General features: G+C 43.5%; 1 protein-coding gene and 1 pseudogene across 2 annotated transcripts; one reads left to right on the plus strand and one right to left on the minus strand.

Annotated features, from left to right (window-relative positions):
- Positions 1-439: 439 nt before the first annotated feature.
- LOC117861308 (tau-cadinol synthase-like) lies at positions 440-4,490 on the plus strand (annotated as a pseudogene).
- Positions 4,491-4,570: 80 nt separating this feature from the next.
- Positions 4,571-9,094, minus strand: LOC117861309 (peptidyl-tRNA hydrolase, mitochondrial). 2 transcript variants are annotated; one of them, XR_004641740.1, is made up of 10 exons: positions 8,937-9,094; positions 7,731-7,938; positions 7,569-7,653; positions 7,385-7,452; positions 7,008-7,058; positions 6,860-6,933; positions 5,917-5,975; positions 5,767-5,843; positions 5,430-5,679; positions 5,041-5,176 (listed from the first exon to the last, which is right to left on the minus strand). XR_004641740.1 is itself a non-coding variant. In XM_034744840.2 (9 exons), exons 2-9 carry the CDS (start codon positions 7,878-7,880, stop codon positions 5,045-5,047), a joined length of 696 nt encoding a protein of 231 aa, XP_034600731.1. In that variant the 5' UTR covers positions 7,881-7,938; positions 8,937-9,094; the 3' UTR covers positions 4,571-5,044. The 2 variants fall into 2 exon arrangements, 1 of the variants encoding a protein (XP_034600731.1); XM_034744840.2 differs by lacking the exon at positions 5,430-5,679 and having other exon boundaries at positions 4,571-5,176.
- Positions 9,095-21,358: the final 12,264 nt, after the last annotated feature.

Consider the following 21,358-nt stretch of genomic DNA (forward strand, 5'->3'; position numbering starts at 1 on the left):
TAGGATAAAATTCAGCCAATCTGCGTACCTTCTGTGCATCAACGAAGCAAATGAATTGGATTGGTGATTTGGTAAAACTGTTTGCAAAGAGGCAAATTACACTAGAAAAACTGTCAGCCACTGGAGAAAAATAGTAAGAAGCATCAAAACTGTTGGCCACTCACTAAAAACCTCTGGGAATGATTGTATATCATGTAGTGTGTAGAGCTATTTGTTGGTAACGTGTCGGGATTTTCTTTTCTTTTTTGGAAAAACACAATATACGGTCTTCCTATTTCTTTGCAATATTCCAATATTTCTATAACTATTTTTTAAGTATAAAGTAGCCATGAGTTACCAAAACAAAATGCACAACTAACACCTTAATTTGTATGATGTGTACCAAAACCGATGTGTGATCTCACGTCTCCTTTCATAATGGCAGATTTCAGATGAAAAGATGTTAGAGAGTGACAATCAACTGAAAGGGGAAGTAAGTGGTCTATTTGAGGCTTGCAAGAATGTTGTGGAAAAAATGGACCTGGTAGATGTGCTGCAACATTTGGGGATAGATCACCATTTCAAGGAACAAATAGCCACCACCTTAAGAAGCATTCACATGGGTGAATTCAACAGCTCAAGCCTTCATGAGGTCGCCCTTCGTTTTCGCTTGCTTAGGCAGCATGGGTTTTGGGTTTCAGCAGGTACGATGGCACATCTTACGTGATTGACATGAATAATTAAATGCTTCTTACAACAAGAATTAATATAATGTATGTTTACTGTGAAGGTGTATTTGAGAAGTTCAAACATGAAGATGGGAGCTTTATCAATGACATAACTAATGACCTGAAGGGCTTGCTAAGTTTATACAGCGTAGCTAACCTTTTTAACACACGACGAGGGTGCACTTGAAGAAGCCCTTCTATTTGCAAGGTGCCATCTGGAATCGATGAAAAGTAGTCTCCTTACATATTGGATCTTGCCAAGCTAGATTTTAACCTCCTACAACGTCTTCACCAAAAGGATCTCAAGACAATTTCTCTGTAAGTATATTAGACTACATGGTATAAGTGACGACAGCTTCAACATGATTGATACCATTACTATACCTTACATATTTATGTGTACAGAGGCTAGTAAAATTCGTGATACCATGAAATGAACTTGCAAGACAAACATCCACACACTATTTCTTTGTGAACAAAAATATTCATAGATATCACATGGATTCAAATGCTGCGGTGGTTGTGTCCTAAAAGGGCACTTGTTATTATTTTTTTTTTGGAAATTCAACCTTCTAGATTGATAAAATGACACCTTCAAAGTCTTTTCTCTCAGATTGATGAATATGCCTATTTAATTTATACCAGGTGGTGGAAGGATCTTTTTGAAGACATTGGACTACAATATGTGAGGGATCGGATTGTTGAGTGTTACTTTTGGGCTTATAGTGTGTACTACGAGCAAGAGTATGCACGTGCACGGATGATTCTTGTCAGGATATTTATGCTAACATGTTTGTTAGATGACACTTATGATGGTCATGCTACTTTGGAGGAGAGCCGGGAGCTCACAAAGGCTATAGAAAGGTAGCTTAACCTTCACCTAAAGAACAAAACATCCATAAGAATAAGATGGTGTGAACTAATCAATTTGACAATGAAAATTAATGAGAATGACCATCAGTGGCCTAAATGCTTGGCATTTATACATGCAGATGTGACGAGAGTGATATTTCTCTTCTACCTGAATACATGAAGAATCTCTTTCTCAAGGTGTTAAGAAACTTCAAGGAATTTGAGGATGAGTTGGAACCACATGAGAAGTACCGCATTGCTTATGCTAGGAAAGGGGTATGTTATAACTAACGACTCTTACTCTCTGCCTTCCTTTTTTTGAAATAACTAACGACTCTACCTAATATAATGTAGAAATCATAAAAAGGCTTATGTAAATCTATATTGAAAGAAAAAATGCACAATTATTCATTGTAAAATTTGAAAAGTCATATATAACACCTAACATGGATATATTTAGGAGGTGGAAACCGATGTAGCTCCTTTTGTTTGCCAAAAAAGAAAAATAAAGTAAAAGATGTAACTCGTTTGTCCACCGAGATTCAAGTTTTTTCACACCTCTATGATTCTTCTTCATTGAATACTAACACAATGTCCTTTTTATATTACACACATCCAGTTCCAGCTTATATCCAAAAGTTATCTCCAAGAAGCGGAATGGTCTCATCACGATCACATACCAAGTTTCAATGATCATGTGAATGTATCCACCATATCACGAGGTGGTCAAGTGATGTGCATTGGGCTGCTTGCGGGCATGGGTGATGTTGCAACTAAGGAGGTATTTGAGTGGGCCATTGGTAACACTAATGCCATAAGAGCATCTGGAGAGGTGTCACGCTTCATGGATGACATGGCGAATTTTAAGGTATTTTTACTAAAAGTTGTTTTAAGGATACTAGAAGGAATGCTCTTACTCTACAGGGTATATAGCAACTTGAAATTAGGGCGATATGCCCTATAGGTATATTGCACAACATGTAACAAATAGAGAAGTCATTCTCTCTCTTTCAAAATCAGAAAAAGAAACATTTATTGAGACATTATGAAGAGCTTCGCCATGATTAAATATTCAATTGGGGAAAGGGCTTGATTATTGGTGATCCGTATCTTTTCGTCATAGGGGCAGTGTCAGGGAGACTGCACTCCAAATATGGAGTGAGCCAAGACTGGTACTACAATAGAGTTCATCATAAAAACTTTATCCTCAATCGCAAAAAATGATTTTCTACTTGCATCCATTGGTCACTTGAAAAGGTTGATTTTAGAAAGTTCACAATCCCAAATGGCCAACCACTACTAGAGAACTGACTTTCGATCCCTCCTCTTTAGTCCCAATTTAATTTAGGTCCGGGAGAAAAGGGGTGCGTCACGGTAGGCTAGAATTTACTCCCGATTGGTATTTGCAATTGGGACTAAAAGGAACCTTTTAGTCCCGGTTCAAAAATCAGCCACCCGTGGGGATCCTTTAGACCCAGTTGAAAAATTCAGGCACACGTGGGGAACCCTTTAGTCCCGGTTGGTAGGTGTTTCCAACCGGGATAAACGGGTCCCCACGGGTGGCTGAAAAAAGAATAAAGCCCTCGAACCCTTTTTATCCCGGTTGGTGTTTCCAACCGGGATAAAAAGGGTCCCCCATGTGTGGCTGGGAAAGGACTAAATCCCTCAAACATTTTACCAACCGGGATTAAATGAGGTCTTTAATCCCGGTTGGTGTTACCAACCCGGATTAAAGGGTCCTCCATGAGTTAATACAAAAGGATAACATCCCTTATATAGATAGATGTGGTGTGTAGGTGGGATGGTAAGGAAGCTACACACGAGGCTTGAGGTCATGGGTTCGAATCCCACGGACCGCGCATGCGCTAAATAAATCGCATAACTTGTGACAGTTTTAGTCCCCCCGATATTTTTTATTGTTACAATTTTTTTTGCAAAACTATTAATACCAACAGGGATAAAAGGGACGGGAGGCAGCCCCTGGCGTAACGACCGTTTTATCCGGGTTGGTAGTACCAACCGGGACTAAAAGGGGGTCTTATATCCCAGTTGAGGGCCCCGTGATAAAAGACCCCCCTTTTATCTCGACGGATTAATCCCGGATGCATTTTTCGGAGATATGTACCCTACGAACCGGTACTATACCGAGTGCTCTAGTAGAGATCCAGTCAGCCTTGGTAGAATCTGTGCTCTTGCACAAGGCATCATATAGATTCCGGGGATTAGTTCAAGTGAAATATGTTTAGTTCATTCCACGATTGGTTTTGGGGCAAAGTCTAGCCATGTATAAATGATGTTTATGTCTAAAGAACCTTTTATTTAACCAACGCTTTCTTTTAATGAAAGCACCATGCAAGCATTGTACGATGACTCAGCTAGCTTAATATTCACAAGCAGAATTACTGGCCTTTTAAACTAATTAGCTACATCTTATTCACAGAGAGGAAGGAACAAAATGGATGTAGTCACATCTGTGGAGTGCTACATGAAGGAGCACAATGTCAGTGCTGAGGTTGCCCTGGCCAAGATCGGTTCCTTGTGTTGATGATGCATGGAAAACACTAAATCATGCACTCTTTGAACATCGCTTCCAGTTCTACAACGAGTCACAAACTTTGCAATGAGCATGATGATATTTTTCCTCGACCAGAGAGATGGTTATACAAACAGCAAGGGACTTAAAGAGACCCTGGAGAGCCAATTCGTCAAGCACATTCCCCTCTAATATAATACCAGCGATTCTCGATTATGGATTGGAAAGGGTAAAAAAATTAAGAAAATGGCATAAACAATTATGAATATTTAGGAGAGTGAGAGTGAGGCACGCGTCATCAGATAATGTGCTAGCTTGGCATCTATGCACTATTTTCATAAAAAGTATTGTTCTTCTAAGTACTGCTTGCCATGTCGTCAGTGTTGTGTGGGATGGATATAGGATATTGAACATGATAAATATGATTATGCTGTTGTCATGTTTGTATGTGAATGTGGTTGTGATTTTCCTCAACAAGTGAAAATAGAAGGAATATTTATTGTCGTAGCATCTCTGCTAATGTGATGTATGGAAAAATGGCTCAACATTTTATATTTACAAGATTCACATTACACTGGTGCCCATTGCAAACCAAAGTAATGTGCTACCACAACAACAGCATCCCCAGATCACCATGCGGTAATGAGAAACTTGATTTCCCCAAAATGAACAAAACTAATTCAAAAGATGCTTTCTTCTAACTTAATCAGAAGCTTTGAAATTGGATCACCAGTTCAACATCAACAACTGTCGAGTCAACTGAAATTGACCACCGAGAAACATCGAAAACTCCATATCCAGCACCAAAGAGACGTATGCTGCAGAGATCAGGGAGAACATTTGGGTATACTAGATTCTCAATCCAGCCATCCAATAGAAGTACTGGAGCATGAGGGGCATCAAGAGGCATGCTGAAAGAACAATTCCCCAGATAAGCAGAGTCTCATCATTTTCAGTCTTGAAGATCATGTGATCTCAGATGCTTATACTTCTGATCTGCATTTGACAATCTTGCAGCCTCTGTCAAACCCTTGGTGGCCACCATCTTCAGAATGTTAACACCCTCTTTTATGGCTGAATCAATCTAGGTTGAAACAAAACATGCAAGTATGATGAGTTTCTGGTGGTTGCAGGAGAGCGAGTAAAGATAACATACTATTTATTGTGCTTTTACCAGTATGGAACTTAAATGGTGGTCCATCGAATTTTTAGAATCTAAATATTGTTGTGCAATACTATAGAACATAAATTGTCACAATACAATGACAAATTCAGATCTGATGTATTTGACAAAAACGGCACTAGTAGAATGAGTCCATGACCATAGCTCATCAAACCTCTGGAGTACGAGATTGCCATTTCCCATTCTTCCGTGTGATAACAGTGGCAAGCAGTGTTCAACTTCAATTTAATCTAGCAGTTCAGTTTCCACGGAAATAATTAATATTTGCCACCCTGGTCCAGTGTCAATGACTCAGGTGACTCCACGTATCAGTGACAGTGTTAAATGGTCAACAGTATGGATGGCACACTAAGGAAGCTTAAGGCCCTCCATCTTCAAGAGGTTGGCTCAAATCTAGCTAAACACTGTGTGAGCATTAAGAGTGTTAATCCTGGGAGATAGGGGCTAACAACAACGAAAAAGGTACATATTACTTGTGAGGAGATGTTTACCCGTTCGCGACCAGTCCTATTAAACTTCTGAAGAACAAAAGCTTTAGGATCCATCTGGCCAGGTGGCCGTCCAATTCCTGAATAAGTCAAGACGATTTCTTTGTCAAGCAATACTAAACAAATTATAAGTGCTAAAAGTGTAGAAAGTACCAATCCTTAATCGGCAAAATTCTCGATTCCTGCGAAAGTGGTATATCACACTCTTCAACCTGGTAAACTAAAAAGGTAAATATTTGTTGTCAAGATCAGATAAACCTTACCAACATCAAATAGATATCATATAGCCTATGCTTTTTTTTCACATCAACAAAAAAAAAACTTCCAACATTTGACATTCAGGAGTATGCTGTCACACATATTAAGAGTGCTGTAAAGTACGGATAACCTTTTCGGAGAACTAATTAGATGCCCCAAGTTATGCAAAATGGAAGATGCCAGCAAGAAAATCATAATAAAAGAAACATAAAAAATGAAAGGAAAACAAGAAAGCAAGCTAGATGAATGAATACCACACCAAAGAAAAAAGTACTCCCTCTGTCCCGAAATATCATCAAGTTTACACTTTGACCACTGATTCATTTGTGGCAACAAAAGTTTCATTGTGAGGAAGTATTTCTAAGTACAAATCCAACATAACCACTTTTTTACCACAAGATTTTCATATTGTTAGACTAATTGTTGGTCAAAGATTACAAGGTTTGAATCTTGAAATGCATGTGCGCGTTATGTTTTGGGACGGAGGGAGTAAAAAAACTACAGAACTTTAGAAGTACTTGCATCTGTGCTTCGCATCTTGTTTATCAACTACAGAACTTGCTTACTGAAGGTTATTAGCATCTTGTTTATCAAGTTCATTAGACAAGTGTCTCCTAAAAGCTTGCCAACAAACTAGGTCAAATAGAGAGCAAAAAATGGAGTCTGTTGGAGATGCTCTAAGACGATGGCCAAATTTTTTGAACTGATAAAGTAGTTACAACTCTGCTGATATATGCATATAAGCATAGCAAGGATGGTTTTCCTTCCAAAAGACAAACTACTTTTGTCAGGTGGAAGATTTTCCCACAAAACAAAACAAAAAATAAAGTCTACCAACCCATTGTGCCGTCCAAAACCTCCTTTTGGCTGTAAACGGAGAACTCCACATGGTAAGTCCATGTCATCAAATGCCTGAAACTCACACACCAGAGGAGTCAGATTGTAGCATAATGTAGTACTAGCAAAGTTTAGAAACAAACACTTACCACCAGGACGCGATTAAGTGGCAGTTTATAATAGGCAGCAAGTGGACCAACCTGCAATAAGAGAAATGGAGACTGATCATTAGTAGTCATCGAAACAGAATTGTATTAACATTTTTATATGTTCAGTTAAAGAAAGCTCAACAGAATAAAAGCCACAATGCATCAAGAATGTTATCATTGAACAGAACTGGCATGGTTATGTTTGCATGCTATGTGACAGTACTTCAAATTCAAGAGGTAGCAGTTGAAATAGTATTTTAGTTGCATCAACCAAATTAAAGCCCCAGACTTTAGAAAATGTGTGAAAGAAACAAATTGTGCAACAATAGAAAAGTTTAGGGCAGGAGAACTAGGAAAGACTCCCAGAAGTTGCTTACAGATTCTCCACTGAGATTCATATAAGTCTGAGGCTTGGCAAGAAGAACAGGGATCCCATCAACCATCCCTGCATCAATGGTGAGGAAAACACATTCACTTAAACCTTTGTACTATGAAACAAGAGCATGCATCGCAAAATATGAGAGTAACATTCTTCCTGGGAGTGCATAAATGGAGCCAAACCTTCACCAAATAGTGCTTTGAAGTAATGTGTAGTCAATGGTATACCCTGAGACTGTGCAAATGCGTCTATCATATCAAACCCCACCTACGTTCAAGAAAATCTGAGAATAAATTATGAGAACCTGAGAATTTTTTAAATACAAGATTAGGTGCTCAACTTACATTGTGCCTGGTGGATTGGTACTTCTCACCAGGGTTGCCAAGACCAATAAATAACCATGGTTGTATTGGGGACAATGAGGATGTCTGAAGGCTAGAAAAACAACGCTTGGAAAGGAAGGGCACCAATCTATTTGAGAGCATCTCGCTCATGATTTATTCAATCACCGCCATCCAAAAATCCACAGTGTCCAAACGCAGATGCCAAAGTCTGCAAAACAAGACGCATTGGTTCTTTAAATACACTAGATCAACCAGGCAGAATCATGCAAATATGAATAACAGGCCTAGGAGTAGCGGCTAATGCATCCAGCAACAGCATGTCGTATATTGTTGGCATTTGGAAAAATTGCCTCCATAACCTGTTATCTAAGCGCCTAGGCATTTCATCGAACAGCTGCAGGGCACGCAGCAGAGCGGTGGTACGACCACCTGCCACCCAATGGTGGAGCACATTCCAAATTTTAGATGGGGCAAACATGTGAGACAAAACTCATAGTAAAAAAGATCATGTACGCATGCCAAACATTCTCTTTGAAATCACACAAATAAGAGTACAAACGATTAATAAATTATGTTTAAATATTGAAGATGGTACCTCCTATAAAAAGGTAGCGAAGTCTTTAATGCCATAAAAATTCATTAATTCAACACAAACCAGGATGCAAGAGCCAAACGAACCAAACCTTTCGATTTGAAAGACAAATCAGTTAATTCCTATTTCCCTGTTGCTAAAATAAAACATCACATGACAAAAAGGTGAAGGAGAAAGGCGTGCCCGCCAGGATGCGCAGCTTCGACACGGAAATAAATCAAGGACTTTACTAACGCCTGCACATGCAAGATTTGGGGCGACGGTGTCCACAGTCCAGGTTCAACGCACTGGACTGCCCCTACCACAGTCGGCAATGGCGCCGCCGGCCGCGCCACTCACAAGCCGCCCTCCACCCCGCCATTCGCTAACTGAGGAAGCCGCTCGCCCCCGCCGTCGGCCCTTCCTGCCGGTTGTCATCCGCCGCCTGCGGCACCTCACCTCGCCACCCTCGATCCACCACCGCCGCCGTGCGTACTGCCGCCGCCAGACACTCTAAGCCCGCCGGCCATGGAGCCCTCCACCGAGGACCCCGAACCGGAAACCCTAACCCAGCCACCACCATGCCTCAATCCGAGAGAGGAATGAGGAGCAGGAGGACGAGGAGGAGGACCCACCTCGTCGCCGGCCGTCTACCACCACCACCACAATTGGACGAGCACGAATCGTCGGAGGAGAGAAGAGAGAGCTGTTGAGAGCACGGACGAAGTCTGGCTGTGGAGATAGAACTCTGGCCGATAGGGTGCGCCTGCGCCATGTGAAGACGTAAACACGTGCGGGTTGATAGTTTACGTTTTCCCACGAATTAATAAAGATGCTGCCACGTTCGAAGAAATTAAGGGGGTGTTTGGGAGGCATGTGCTAAATTTTAGCACATGTCACATCGGATGTTTGACACTAATTAGGAGTATTAAACATAGTCTAATTATAAAACTAATTGCACAACCCCTAGGCTAAATCGCGAGACGAATCTATTAAGCCTAATTAGTCCATAATTTGACCATGTGGTGCTACAGTAACCATTTGCTAATGATAGATTAATTAGGCTTAATAGATTCGTCTCGCGATTTAGCCTAGGGGTTGTGCAATTAGTTTTGTAATTAGACTATGTTTAATACTCCTAATTAGTGTCCAAACATCCGATGTGACAGGTGCTAAAATTTAGCACCTGCTATCCAAACACCCCCTAAATTAGGGGTGTTTGTTTCCAGCCTCCTGAAATTTTAGCTCCTAAAAGGTGACTAAAAAGGGACTAAAGAGCCAAACACATTGACTAAAAGTGATTAAAAAATTTTAGGAGGCTTCAATTCCTTTAGGAACTCCACTCCCTCTTAAAACCTTCTAAAGTAGTAACTTGACACCACATACCCTTATTCACTCTACTCTGCCCACCCCGCGCCCTCCCACCCCCGCTGTCCCACCCACCGCCCCTGCCGCGCCCTCCCGCCGCCGATCCCTTCCTCCTCCACGCCGCCGCCCGGGGTTTCTCACCGGCAGCCCTTGCCCCCACACCCTCGTCCCGACCGCTCGCACCCCGCCGCCAGACCCATCCAACCCCAACCCCGTCGCCGCAAGATCTGTCCTCCGCGCCCAACCACCGTTGGTTGCGTCCTCCCCCGCCGGTTCGCCGCACCCAAGTCGCCAGTCCGCCGCCCCCAAGATGAATCCACCCGATTTGTCCTCCGTGTCCCCTCCGACGGCCAGCCGCGCCACCATCCCTTGCCTCCCTCTGCCCGCGGGCGCACGCTGTCCTCCCCTCCCTCCCTCCGCTGGCACCCTCCTCTCCCTCCCCCCTCGTCCGGTGGGCTCACTTCGTCCTTCCCTGCCTCCCTTCGCCGATGGACCGCCCCTCTCCTCCCTCCCTCCACCGGCGGAGGCGCGCGTCGTGCTCCCTACCTCCCTCCACCAGGGGGCCGCCCATCCTCCCTTGCCTCCCTCCTCCAATGGGCCGCACTGCCCCTCTCCTACCTCCCTCCACCGGCGCGGAGGAGGGCGGGGAGCTAGAGCACGGTAGGGATGAGCTTCGGGGCAGGAAGCTCGAGCACGGCAAGGAGGAGCTCCATGGCCCGGCTCCATATCTCCAAGCCATGCGCCACTCTTCTCCCATCCATGAGTGGGGCAAGAGCTCCTCGCTGGAGATGAGCGGCCCCTTCCTGCTCCCTTCGCCGGCGAGCTGCGCCTAGGCACCGTGGAGAGAAGAAGGTGTGGACAGTAGCAGAGAAGCGCTAGGGGCATCTGGGGAGGGCAGCATGGTCATTTTCTCACAGCATTTATGGACTTTAGTCACTTGAACCAAACACCCTTTAGTCCATGGACTAAAGTGGGACTAAAACTTTTTAGGAGCTAAAATTTTAGGAGGCTAGAACCAAACAGGTCCTTAGAAAGAAAATCAGAAAATGTCGCTGGTGTCCCATGCTGCTATAGGGGGTGCTCCGCCTCTGCTGTCACCTTCACCCAAAGCGCTTGCACCAATGTGGAACTTTGATGCCAAAGCATAAGCAAGCGCAAGCGTCATGACCATCTTGCTAGAACGATGCCAGTTACGCAGCTCACACCCCCGCACCAAGACAACTAGATGAGAGGAATAAAGAAAACAGGATACAACTCGGTTGAAGCAAGTGCTCAGACACTAATCACCTAGCTTGCCCAAACCGTGGAGGAAATCTTCTACCCTGTGCTCCGCACGGGCGGTGGTAGTTTACCTTTTCTCATCGAAAGATCGGGATTCAACCCCACGGGTTCACATCAGGCAACGCGAAGGAGTGTCCCGCCCTCGCCAATGGTATAAGGGAGGCCACAACGAGGGGAACGGGGTATTGTGGCTCGGTGGCTGGATGTTGGTTGAGCGCTATTGCAGCCTGCCGGTGCGCAACTGCTCCGTTCCAGCGCTGTGTCGTACTCCGGTCCACCACCGCCGTGCGCCCGCGGCAACGTTGTTGGCTAGTCATTCATCTGAGTGGGTTAGGCCTAGGTGTGATGGATGGGATTATAGTTTGTGCTGTCGTGCTGCTTCTCGAAAATGTGTTTGGGTCGTGTGGTCTGGAAGCACTCGCATTGAGGGTGCCTTTGGTTGGGCTTTTGAACTTGCTTTTGCTTTTGCTTTTGCAAAAGCCAACCAAAGGGTTAAAAAGCTCTACATGCTTTTGTCCAAAAGCTGCTTTTGCTCTAGTACAAATGCAAAAGCACCATCCCCCTGCTTTCAAGTGCTTTTGGGGTAAAAAATTACCCACCTACCACTGTTTATGAAGGTAACGGTTTGTTTTTTCGTATCTATTTCTCCCGTAGTCCTCCATCAAAACCGTCCGCCTCCCGCATTCGATCACCGCCCCCAGCGGACCGTCTCCCTCCGCTCCCGGTCGCCGGTTGTCGTCCCCGGTTGCCGGTCCACCTCCCGCCTACACCAGTCGTCGTCCCCGGTTGCCGGTCTGCCTCCCGCCTACACCAGTCGTCGGCCCGCCGCCCCTTTTGCCAGTCCGCCTGCTGCCTAATCCGGTTGCCACCCCTGGTCACCTGCCAAACCCCACCCCCGGCCGCCACACCCCGCCGCCCGCCTCCGGCCACCGCCCGACGCGCCCGCCCGGCGCCGGCCGCCGTCCGCCGCACCCCGAGGTATGAATCCTTTTTCTGATCTGCTCATGTGTCCATACCCTTCGCACCTCAGCGTACTCTGCTTTGATTTTTATAAAGTTGAGCCAAGTGCCTACGGTCTAACATTACTTAGTGGATGTAAAACATAGAAGAAGTTGTTTCTTACTTCAAAAATTTCTGCTGCTCGTGCGATTTATCTCCATTGTAAACATTGACTGAGATTACTAATTAGCCAACCTTAAATTGATTTATTCACCTCATGTTTGATGTGTCCATGCCCTAGCAATTGTCCTCACTTGGATGGATTTTCACAAATGGGTCAGAACATCCTTGTGGAAGTGTATGACACTAGGATATGGTGATATGATTTCCACTGCTTGATTTGTTGGTAAGGAAATAAAAATGACATATGTGCTCCTGATATGGTCTTATGGAGTATGGTTTTCTAGTACATGAATGTGTTACTGTTGGACTATGTCAAACTACATAACAAGACCTGACTATCTGACTATGTACTGTAATTCACATGTGAGGGATGTGGAATCTAGCACTTTTGTTCTAGTTTTTATAATTTATTGAAGTCACAGTATCTTTCATTAGTCATATGAATTGAATCAAATAATATTTTTGGTTGGTTGAAGAATGGGTGACAAGGCAGATTGGGGTGATGCTTTTTTAAGGCATTTGATTGATGCTTGCAAAGAAGAGATTGAAGCTGGGAATAGACCGATGTGAATTTTCTCTACTACCGGTTGGAAGAATGTTGTTTCCAAGTTTGTAGAAAAATCCGATGATAGGAGAAAAATAATAATTGAAGAACAAGTTAGATCTTTAAAAAAGGAGTATTCAACATTTATGGAGTTTAAGAATTATGCCACTGGCCTTGGATGGGATGAGGCAAAATAAACTGTTGACTGCTCAAAAGAATGGTGGAACGAACACCTTGCTGTAAGAACTATGTTGTCATTTTAAATATATTCTTCCCATTCTTTGTTATTGGTTGCCCTGCTAATTTATTTTAATTTTAGAGATGCAACAATCGTGAGAAAGGAATCAAATGCCACCATGTGAAGTTTTGAAAATAAGGACCCAAGTTCCTTGATGACCTGCATATCTTGTTTGGCAAGGCATATGTAAGTGGGTCTTTTGCATCCTGTCCAGGAGATATATCCTCCGATGAGGCAAGTGATGAGGATGTTGATGAGGTACGAAAACCTACACAGAAGGATATGACAGTGAACCTAGGAAAAAGGAAACGCAAGGGTACCTCCATTGGTGTTGAAGAGAAGGATGAGAAGAGCCCATTCTTTCGTTTGTACAAGAACACTTGTTTGAAGATAGAAAATGCTGCAGACAGGATCTCCACAAGTGTTTAAGCATCATCAACTCCTCCAACCAATCCAGTTCCTACCATTGCAGAGACTATGAAGATGGTGAAAGAATGTGGGGTGCAAGAAGTAACTGCTCTAATGTACACAGTCGCCTCCCTAATTGTTAAGCCTGAATTTAGGGAGCTCTTTAGCTATCTAGAAAGAACTAAAGGAAGGCTTGATTTGATTGAGAGGGAGCTAGAAAAGAAGATGATGAAGCGCCACTGATTTGTTTCCATGTTTGTCAGATTATTTTCTTGTCATATGTGACAACAATTTCCCTATGTTGAACCATAATTTGCTTGGAGATGTGAAACATTATTTATCTATTACTGTGTTATGTTGAGCTTCTTCATTTAGTGTTGTCAAGAAAGTTGTTGTATTTAATTATTAATATACTAATGTCTCATGTAGATGGATGATAGATTGGGAGATGTAGTCAAAGGAGGACAAAAAGGAATACTACTGCTAGCTGAACTTGCTCAGCATGCTGGTGCTATTGGAGAAATGGGCAAGTTGTACACTGAGCGGTATTTGCACAAAGCTAAATATAGGGAAACATCAGAAATTGGAATTCAATGGGTGATAAGGTGTATGTCACGTCCGAGGTATTTTTATAAGATGTTTCGGATGAGCACTGAGATTTTCGAGAAACTTCGTGACTTGCTAGTCTCAACCTACGAATTGACCTCAAGCAACAACGTTTCATTTATTGAGTCATTGGCAATGTTCTTGTGGATTGTCAGAGGACCACAATCTTTTTCACAAGCTGAAAATCGTTTCACACGGTCACTTTAGACAGTTCACATGAAGTTTCACGAAGTGTTGAAGTGTTTGCGCAAGTTAGCTAAGGATAACATTAAGCTGAGAGATCCTACTTTTTCTACGGAGCATGAAAGGGTGAGAGAGGACCGTTTTTGGCCATACTTTAAAGGCGCAATTGGAGCAATAGATGGTTCACATGTTAAAGTGGTAGTGCTAGTGGATGAAGTAGTTAACCACACATGTCGTCATGGATATACATCTCAGAATGTGCTAACCACACATGTCGTCATGGATATACATCTCAGAATGTGCTAGCTATTTGTGACTTTGACATGAAGTTCACCTTTGCGGTTGCCGGGTGGCTGGGTTCTGCACATGACACACGTATCCTCAACCATGCATTGGCAAATTTTCCTTCATTTCCCGTGCCTCCTAAAGGTATACATGGTTCCTTCATCAAGTTAGCAATACTTGTATTATTATATACCTCACTAACTTGGTTTTGTAGGAAAGTATTATCTTGTGGACTCGGGTTACCCAAACCGAATTGGGTATCTTGCGCCTTTCAAAGGAAGCACGTACCATATACCAGAATTTCGGCAACGTTCAGGGCCTCCTCGAGGAAAGTATGAGATGTTCAATTTTTTGCATTCATCTCTTCGTAATATCATTGAAAGGTCTTTTGGAGTCTTGCAGAAGTGGCGTATTTTGGAGGGCATGCCAAGTTTCTCACCTCGTACTCAGAAGCATATCATTATGGCTTGTCTTGTATTGCATAATTTTATCTGTGACAGCAATTTGTGTGATAAGAAGTTTAAGAGATGTGATGATGAGGATTACTTGGTACAACATACAAGTGGCATGAGACAAACACAAGGAGATGAGACTGACGATGTAGAGAATGAGGATACCATGAATACCATTCGTACTAGAATAGCTGATGCTTTGGTTAGTGCGAGAGGAGGACAGTAATGTTGAGGGATGGCATCATTGTATAAAACTTTTGATGGATATTGTTCTATTTATGTGGACCAATCACTTTAATGGATGACGAACATATAAATTTATTTTTTCCTTTCTAAAATAGTTATTTACATGCGAATTAGTGAACTCATTATTTTGTTACGAGCAATTTGCATATAAACACACCCACAGACCTTTAGGGGCATTACTGGTATTTTTTAGACAGCATACAATTTCACAGCTGCTCTAACCAAACAGTCTTCTGCTTTTCCCACAACTGCTTTCTCACAGCTGCTTTTCCACAGCCCACAGCTCATAGCAGCTTTTCCAAAGGCCACAGCCCAACCAGACACACTCTGATTTTGCTAGGTCAGCGTATATCCACCCTTACTCTACGCTCCAATCCTATATGGCTTCCGGTAGCCCATTAGTTATATGGTTTCCATTGTTTAAGATTCGTGCAAACAATTCAACTCCTTGTATGCACCCATCTTCCTTAACCCTAACTACCTCCTCCATGGCACCGCCACCCCCAGCCCCCCCCGGCTACCGCCGCCGCCACACCCATTGCTGGGACTACTGCCGCCGCCCCTAGCCCCCACCGGCGCCGCCGCGGCTACCGCGCCCGCCGGCCACGCACGCAGTTGCTAGCCTCACCACCGCGGCTCCCGCCAACCTCGCCGGCGGATGCCCTTGTCGGCACCGGAGAAGATGTGCATTTTCTTAAAAATGTTGATATAGGTTTAGAAAAATGTTGAATTTGTTTTTTCAAGATGTTGAAATATGTGTTTTGAAATGTTGAATGTATGTTTTATAAAATATTGAATTAAGTATTTTTGCAAACGTTGATATGATTTCCAATAAATGTTGAATCTGATATGCTAAAATGTTGGATCTGATACAAAATGTTGAATTTTCTAATTTGGTCCTAATGGGCTGTAAAGCCATGTTGCTTATCCCGCACATGGAAGCTACATAGGAACTCTTACTCTCTGTATCATTTCAAAGGGCCATTAATTCATTGTATTGCACCGTAGTTTTATTTTCGAATCGGTACATACATCATGCATATTGCTCCTAGGAACACACACACGCAACCGTACCTCTATGAGCACCTTTGAGAGACTAAGCTGGTAAATCCTTGAAATTGATGAAGTCGGCACTGGCGCCTCGCAGTTGACAGGCATGTCGCTTACCACTGAAAGAATAGTGCCATTAAAATGCGAGCACCTGTGCTGAGTCGAGGACTCAAACTCGGGTGGACATGTTGCACCATAAGGAACTTTACCAGCTGAGCTACGCTATTGCACTGTAGTTAACCGGTGCGTGGAAAATTCATCCATAAATATGATGTCGAACGTGCAAGGGTCTACCATCGTGTAAAATTTGAGGCTGAACAAAAATTGGCATCAGGTTCTATTGAGGCTGAACAAAAACTGGCATCAGGTTCTATTTGGTTACGAGAAGCATCATCGTCTCTCCTAGAACTAAGAAGAACAACAACATCTTGTCGACCATCATCTTATCATCTTGCATGAACAAATCAGCAATCAGCAACACGCGCTTGTGATCGAGCATTCAAAGCTAGCGCACACAGCGCGGCACTGCAGTGATGATTAGGCTTAGCTCAAAAGCCCAAAGCGTCTTGCGCAGACCACATTCTCCCCTCAAACAAACTCAAATCAAAGCGCCTTCCTCTTCTCCGGCCCCCTTTTGCTCCACCAAGCAATGCAAGCGGCCAACAATGCGCCCCCGGCTACCTCGCTTTTCCCAGCAACAAATTTTAGTATATAAGCATCGGCATCGCCTATGATGAGCTTGGAAAGCTAGAGATCATGTATTGATGCACACACAAGAAAACACATAGCACAAAGGTGAAAAAACCGCAACCACCATCTTTCTTCTACCATCCTAAAATAATCGATTCCTGTGCGTAGCAAAATGGGACCTGAACTGAAAAGTTGAACTTTCTTTTTTTAACAAAGATAATAATGAAGATAATCTCCAGCCAACCAAAGATACTATGTGTATAGAAATTTGAATCCTAACAATGGATATACAAAATGATGATGCCTAAATCCTCAACAGAGAATGATTGATCACATTGGGTTACGGAGAACTGAATATGATTGAATGAGATGAGGTTTAGAGATGAGGTGGCCATGGATCTGCGAGTCCAAGCAAGAATGATGAGCCGCTACTGCTATATTTTATCTTGTTTGCCATGACCATGACGAGGTTGGCCACTTGGTCGTCCTACGCCGCCTAATGATTCCAAGCGCCGGTCGCCGAGCTCCCATCGCTACGCAGTGGAAAGACAAGGAACCTTGGCCTCGTCCGAGCGGGCACGCTGGCTAGCCAACCACTGTCCCGCCATGTGTGCTCGATTCTTCCAGCGTGGCCAGTCGCTTTGTAGCTAACATGGCCTCGTTAAGCCATAGTTTGTGATTTTGGTGATCAAGTGACAACATAGTCATCGGGACTAATGCTTTGTCTAGCATGTACCTTGTAGGTTTTCTAGGTCCCAAGAATGCAAACCAAATCATAGCAAGGTCCAAATGATGGTATTCTTGACATCCAAGTCATGGTTTAAGTGACCAAGCCATGATATCTGGGATTATTCTATGGTATTGAAGCATCCAAATGAAAGAAAAAATCCAAGTGATGGTATCTTTGGTACTTGCATTGGACGATTTGGAATGAAAAATGCACCATCGAATGTTCCGATGCCCCACCTGAAAAGCGTCGGAACAAGCGTCGGAATAATTGGTACGCAGCGAAGAAAACCAGACAAACTCAACCATCGGATGTTTCGATCGTCACTTTTCTAGTAGCGTCGGACGAATTCTGAGGGACATGCTTGGAATACAGAGAAAACTCAATAGCACTGAATGATACATTGGTATGAACAGAAGGAGCGTCGGACAAAGCATATTTTCTTTGATCCTTTACATAAGGTTTTGGCCACAAATCCTTCAGCACTGGATGATCCGATGGCACCATCGGAGAAAGCATCAGAGCATTGACGTCAGGGGATCCAATAGTTATGTGACGTGAATAGTGGCATCAGATGATCCGATGGGGGCATTAGATAAAGCATCGGATGAATTTTGGAGGAATTTGGGTGCGAGGAGTCCAACGGCTAGTAGCACCGGATGTTCCAATGCAGGCCAAAAATATACCATCGGAAAATCCGATGGTTTACTTTTTCACTAGCCGTTGGAGCAACGGCTCTTTGAGCCCTTGGGGCTATTTATACCCCCACCACTCGCCCATTTGGAGTTGCTGGAGTGTCAAGGGATGAATTGAAGAGCAAGACTCATCAAGAACACATTCAACCCACCAAAAGTGCTTAAGTGATTCATCAAAGGCTTAGCACAAGCTTAGGAAAATGATTAGTGCTAGGATAGACCTATAAAGGAGTGACTGCAAGGTGTGCCAACCTTGTGGTAAGGTTCTAGAGTGAATCGCTGCTGTACAAGAGGTGTGCTAGCACCTTGGAGCCTTGGTGGCTCGTCGGCAAGTCTTCGACCCTCCAGCTTGGTATGGAGCAGCGTCAACGACCTTGTACGGGGGACGTGGAGACCCCCTTCCTTTGTGAAGAAGCTCCTTAGTGGAAATGACATCAAGATAACTGAGAAACTTGGCGTGTGCCTTAGTTACCGAGCCTTGTGGCAAGTCAAGGGGTGCCTTGGAAGAGACTTGGAGCTTGTTTGCTTGAGTTGGCTGTTGCTACAGCTTATGAGCCAGCCATTCAGCTGCTGCAGCCAGCTATTCAGCTACTACAGTAGCTGATCAGCGATGCCGAGGAGCCACTGGCACCAGTGGATCCAAGCGCGAGTTCCTGCCCTTGCGCCGACAGCAACGTGGGCGAGCGGGTGACGACAATGGGGTGGACGGTGGCGTCCGCGGGCTGGCAGACGACAGGGGAGGGGCCGGCTAGAGGCGGGGTGGGCGGCGGCGGATCGGGTGAATGATGATGGCGGAGCTGGGTGGGGTGGAGGGTGGCGGTGGCGGTGCCAGGTGGAGTCCGGGGCGTCGGTGTGAGGCGATGGGAGACGGGCGACACGGTGCGAGTGCGGCCTGAGAAGAATAAGCACAGCTGTTCGGTGGGCTGCTAGGCTGTTGCTGTTTGGGCCGCAGCCGAACGGCTGGGCCGTACAGCAACAGCTGCAGCCTGCCAGAAAATCTTAAGCGAACAGGCCCTTGGTGACTGGGAAGCAATACTCTTATGTGAGTGCTTCAACAATGTGGACTAAGTGGTGGCTTAGTGCTTACTGATACCACGGAATAAATCATCATATCAAGAGTTTGCTTCCCATCATCCTAACCTCTTATGTTTCTGTATTTCATACTTGCAACTTGTGTGCCTTTACTTTTTAGTGTAGTATCTTGTCAGGATTGACTCTAGATTGCAAAACTTATTTTGGGATCAGGCTTCTACACTAGATCAACCATAGAATGCACTTCTTGGATAGAATGATCTAGTTTACTTACATGAAAAGTAGTGGAAGCCATAGGTTAAGATTTTAAGTTGCCTAATTCACCCCCTCCCTTTCTTAGGCTACGAGTACCGATTCCTTACAAGTGGTATCAGAGCTGGGACTTTGATCATTTTGAATATTTGCCCTCTCAAGGAGGCTATGGTGGCATAACAATTATTTGGAAATCTGCTCTTTTTGAGGGTCAATTAGTCTTCAGGAATACTTTTGCCATCTCTGTTCTTCATTTCCAAAATAAATGGGAGTGATTGGGTACTTACCAACGTTTATGTCCCTTGTACTTGAGAAGGGAAAAGAGCTTTCATGCAATGGTTTAAGCATATTCAGATGCCAGAAGACATAGATTGGATGGTCTTGGGTGACTTCAATTTAATAAGAGATCCCTCAAATAGAAATAGGCCTGGAGGTGATTATAATGAAATGTTCATGTTCAAGAAAGCTATCAGTGCTCTTAGCCTCGTTAAAATCCCTTTACAACTCAAACAATTCACATGGTCCAATAAACAGCAGTCCCCATTGTTAGAAAGATTGGATTGGTTTTTCACATCAAACTCTTGGACCTTAACATATCCTAACATCACATCACATCCTCTAGTTATGGAAACTTCAGATCACTCCCCATGTATTATAAGTGTTGGCACAGACATACCAAAGGGTAACATCTTCAAATTTGAAAATTATTTGATGGAACATGAGCAGTTTATGAATGTTGTAGCACATGGGTAGTCCATTCCTGTCAATCACTCAAACAAAGCAAAGGTAATCACTGCAAAGTGCAAGAACCTAAGCAGAGTCTTAAGGGCATGGCAAAAGTAGATTTCCAACCTCAAGACAAACATTTCCATTGTCAAACTCATTCTCACCTTTCTGGAACTGATTGAGGAATGCAGAGACCTAACTCTTATAGAATGGAACTTTAAGCTAGTTCTAGCTAAAAAATTGGTATCCCTGTTGCAGCAGCAGAAAATATATTAGAAGCAAAGAGGAAACATTAAATGGGTCAAATTTGGTGATGAGGGTACCAAATTTTTCCACGCCAATGCCACCATAAAGCACAGAAGAAATTTCATTACAAGTTTAGAAGACACTCATGGTATTCCTTAGTCACAACATCAGGCAAAAGAACTAATTTTATGGGAAGCTTATAAAGACAGACTAGGTTCATCAGATACTCATCCCATGGTTTTTAATCTAGAACAGCTACTCCAAGCAGCAAACAACCTCCAATGCTTAGAAGAGGCATTTACAGCTGAAGAGATAGATTCTGTAATCCAAAATATGCCTTTATCTTAGATAAAGCTCCTAGCCAAGATGGTTTCAATACAAACTTTGTCAGGAAGTGCTGGCCAATAATTAAACAGGATGGGGCTTGCAAGGTGTCAGACTTTAGGCCAATCTCCCCGCTTAACATCTCCATGAAGCTCCTTACAAAACTATTAGCAAACAGGCTGCAGAAAGTTATTATGGAGCTTATTCACAAAAACCAATATGGTTTCATCAAAACAAGGACTATTCAGGATTGCTTGGCTTGGGCATTTGAGTATTTGCATTTATGTCACAGATTCGAGAAAGAGATTGTCATCCTTAAACTAGATTTTGAAAAAACTTTTGATAGAGTGGAACATGAAGCAATGTTGACTATTATGAAACATAAAGGTTTTGGGACTGTTTCGTTAGGATGGATGCAATAGATATTCAATTCAGGCACTTCTTCAGTCTTATTAAATGAAATCCTAGGGTAGACTTTTCACTATAAAAGAGGGGTGCGCCAAGGAGACCCCTTCTCCCCACTACGTTTTGTCCTGGCAGCTGATCTTTTACAATCCCTTCTTAATGATGCCAAGAGTCAAG

This window comes from Setaria viridis, chromosome 6, assembly GCF_005286985.2.
Source record: "Setaria viridis chromosome 6, Setaria_viridis_v4.0, whole genome shotgun sequence".
Classification (NCBI taxonomy): domain Eukaryota; kingdom Viridiplantae; phylum Streptophyta; class Magnoliopsida; order Poales; family Poaceae; genus Setaria; species Setaria viridis.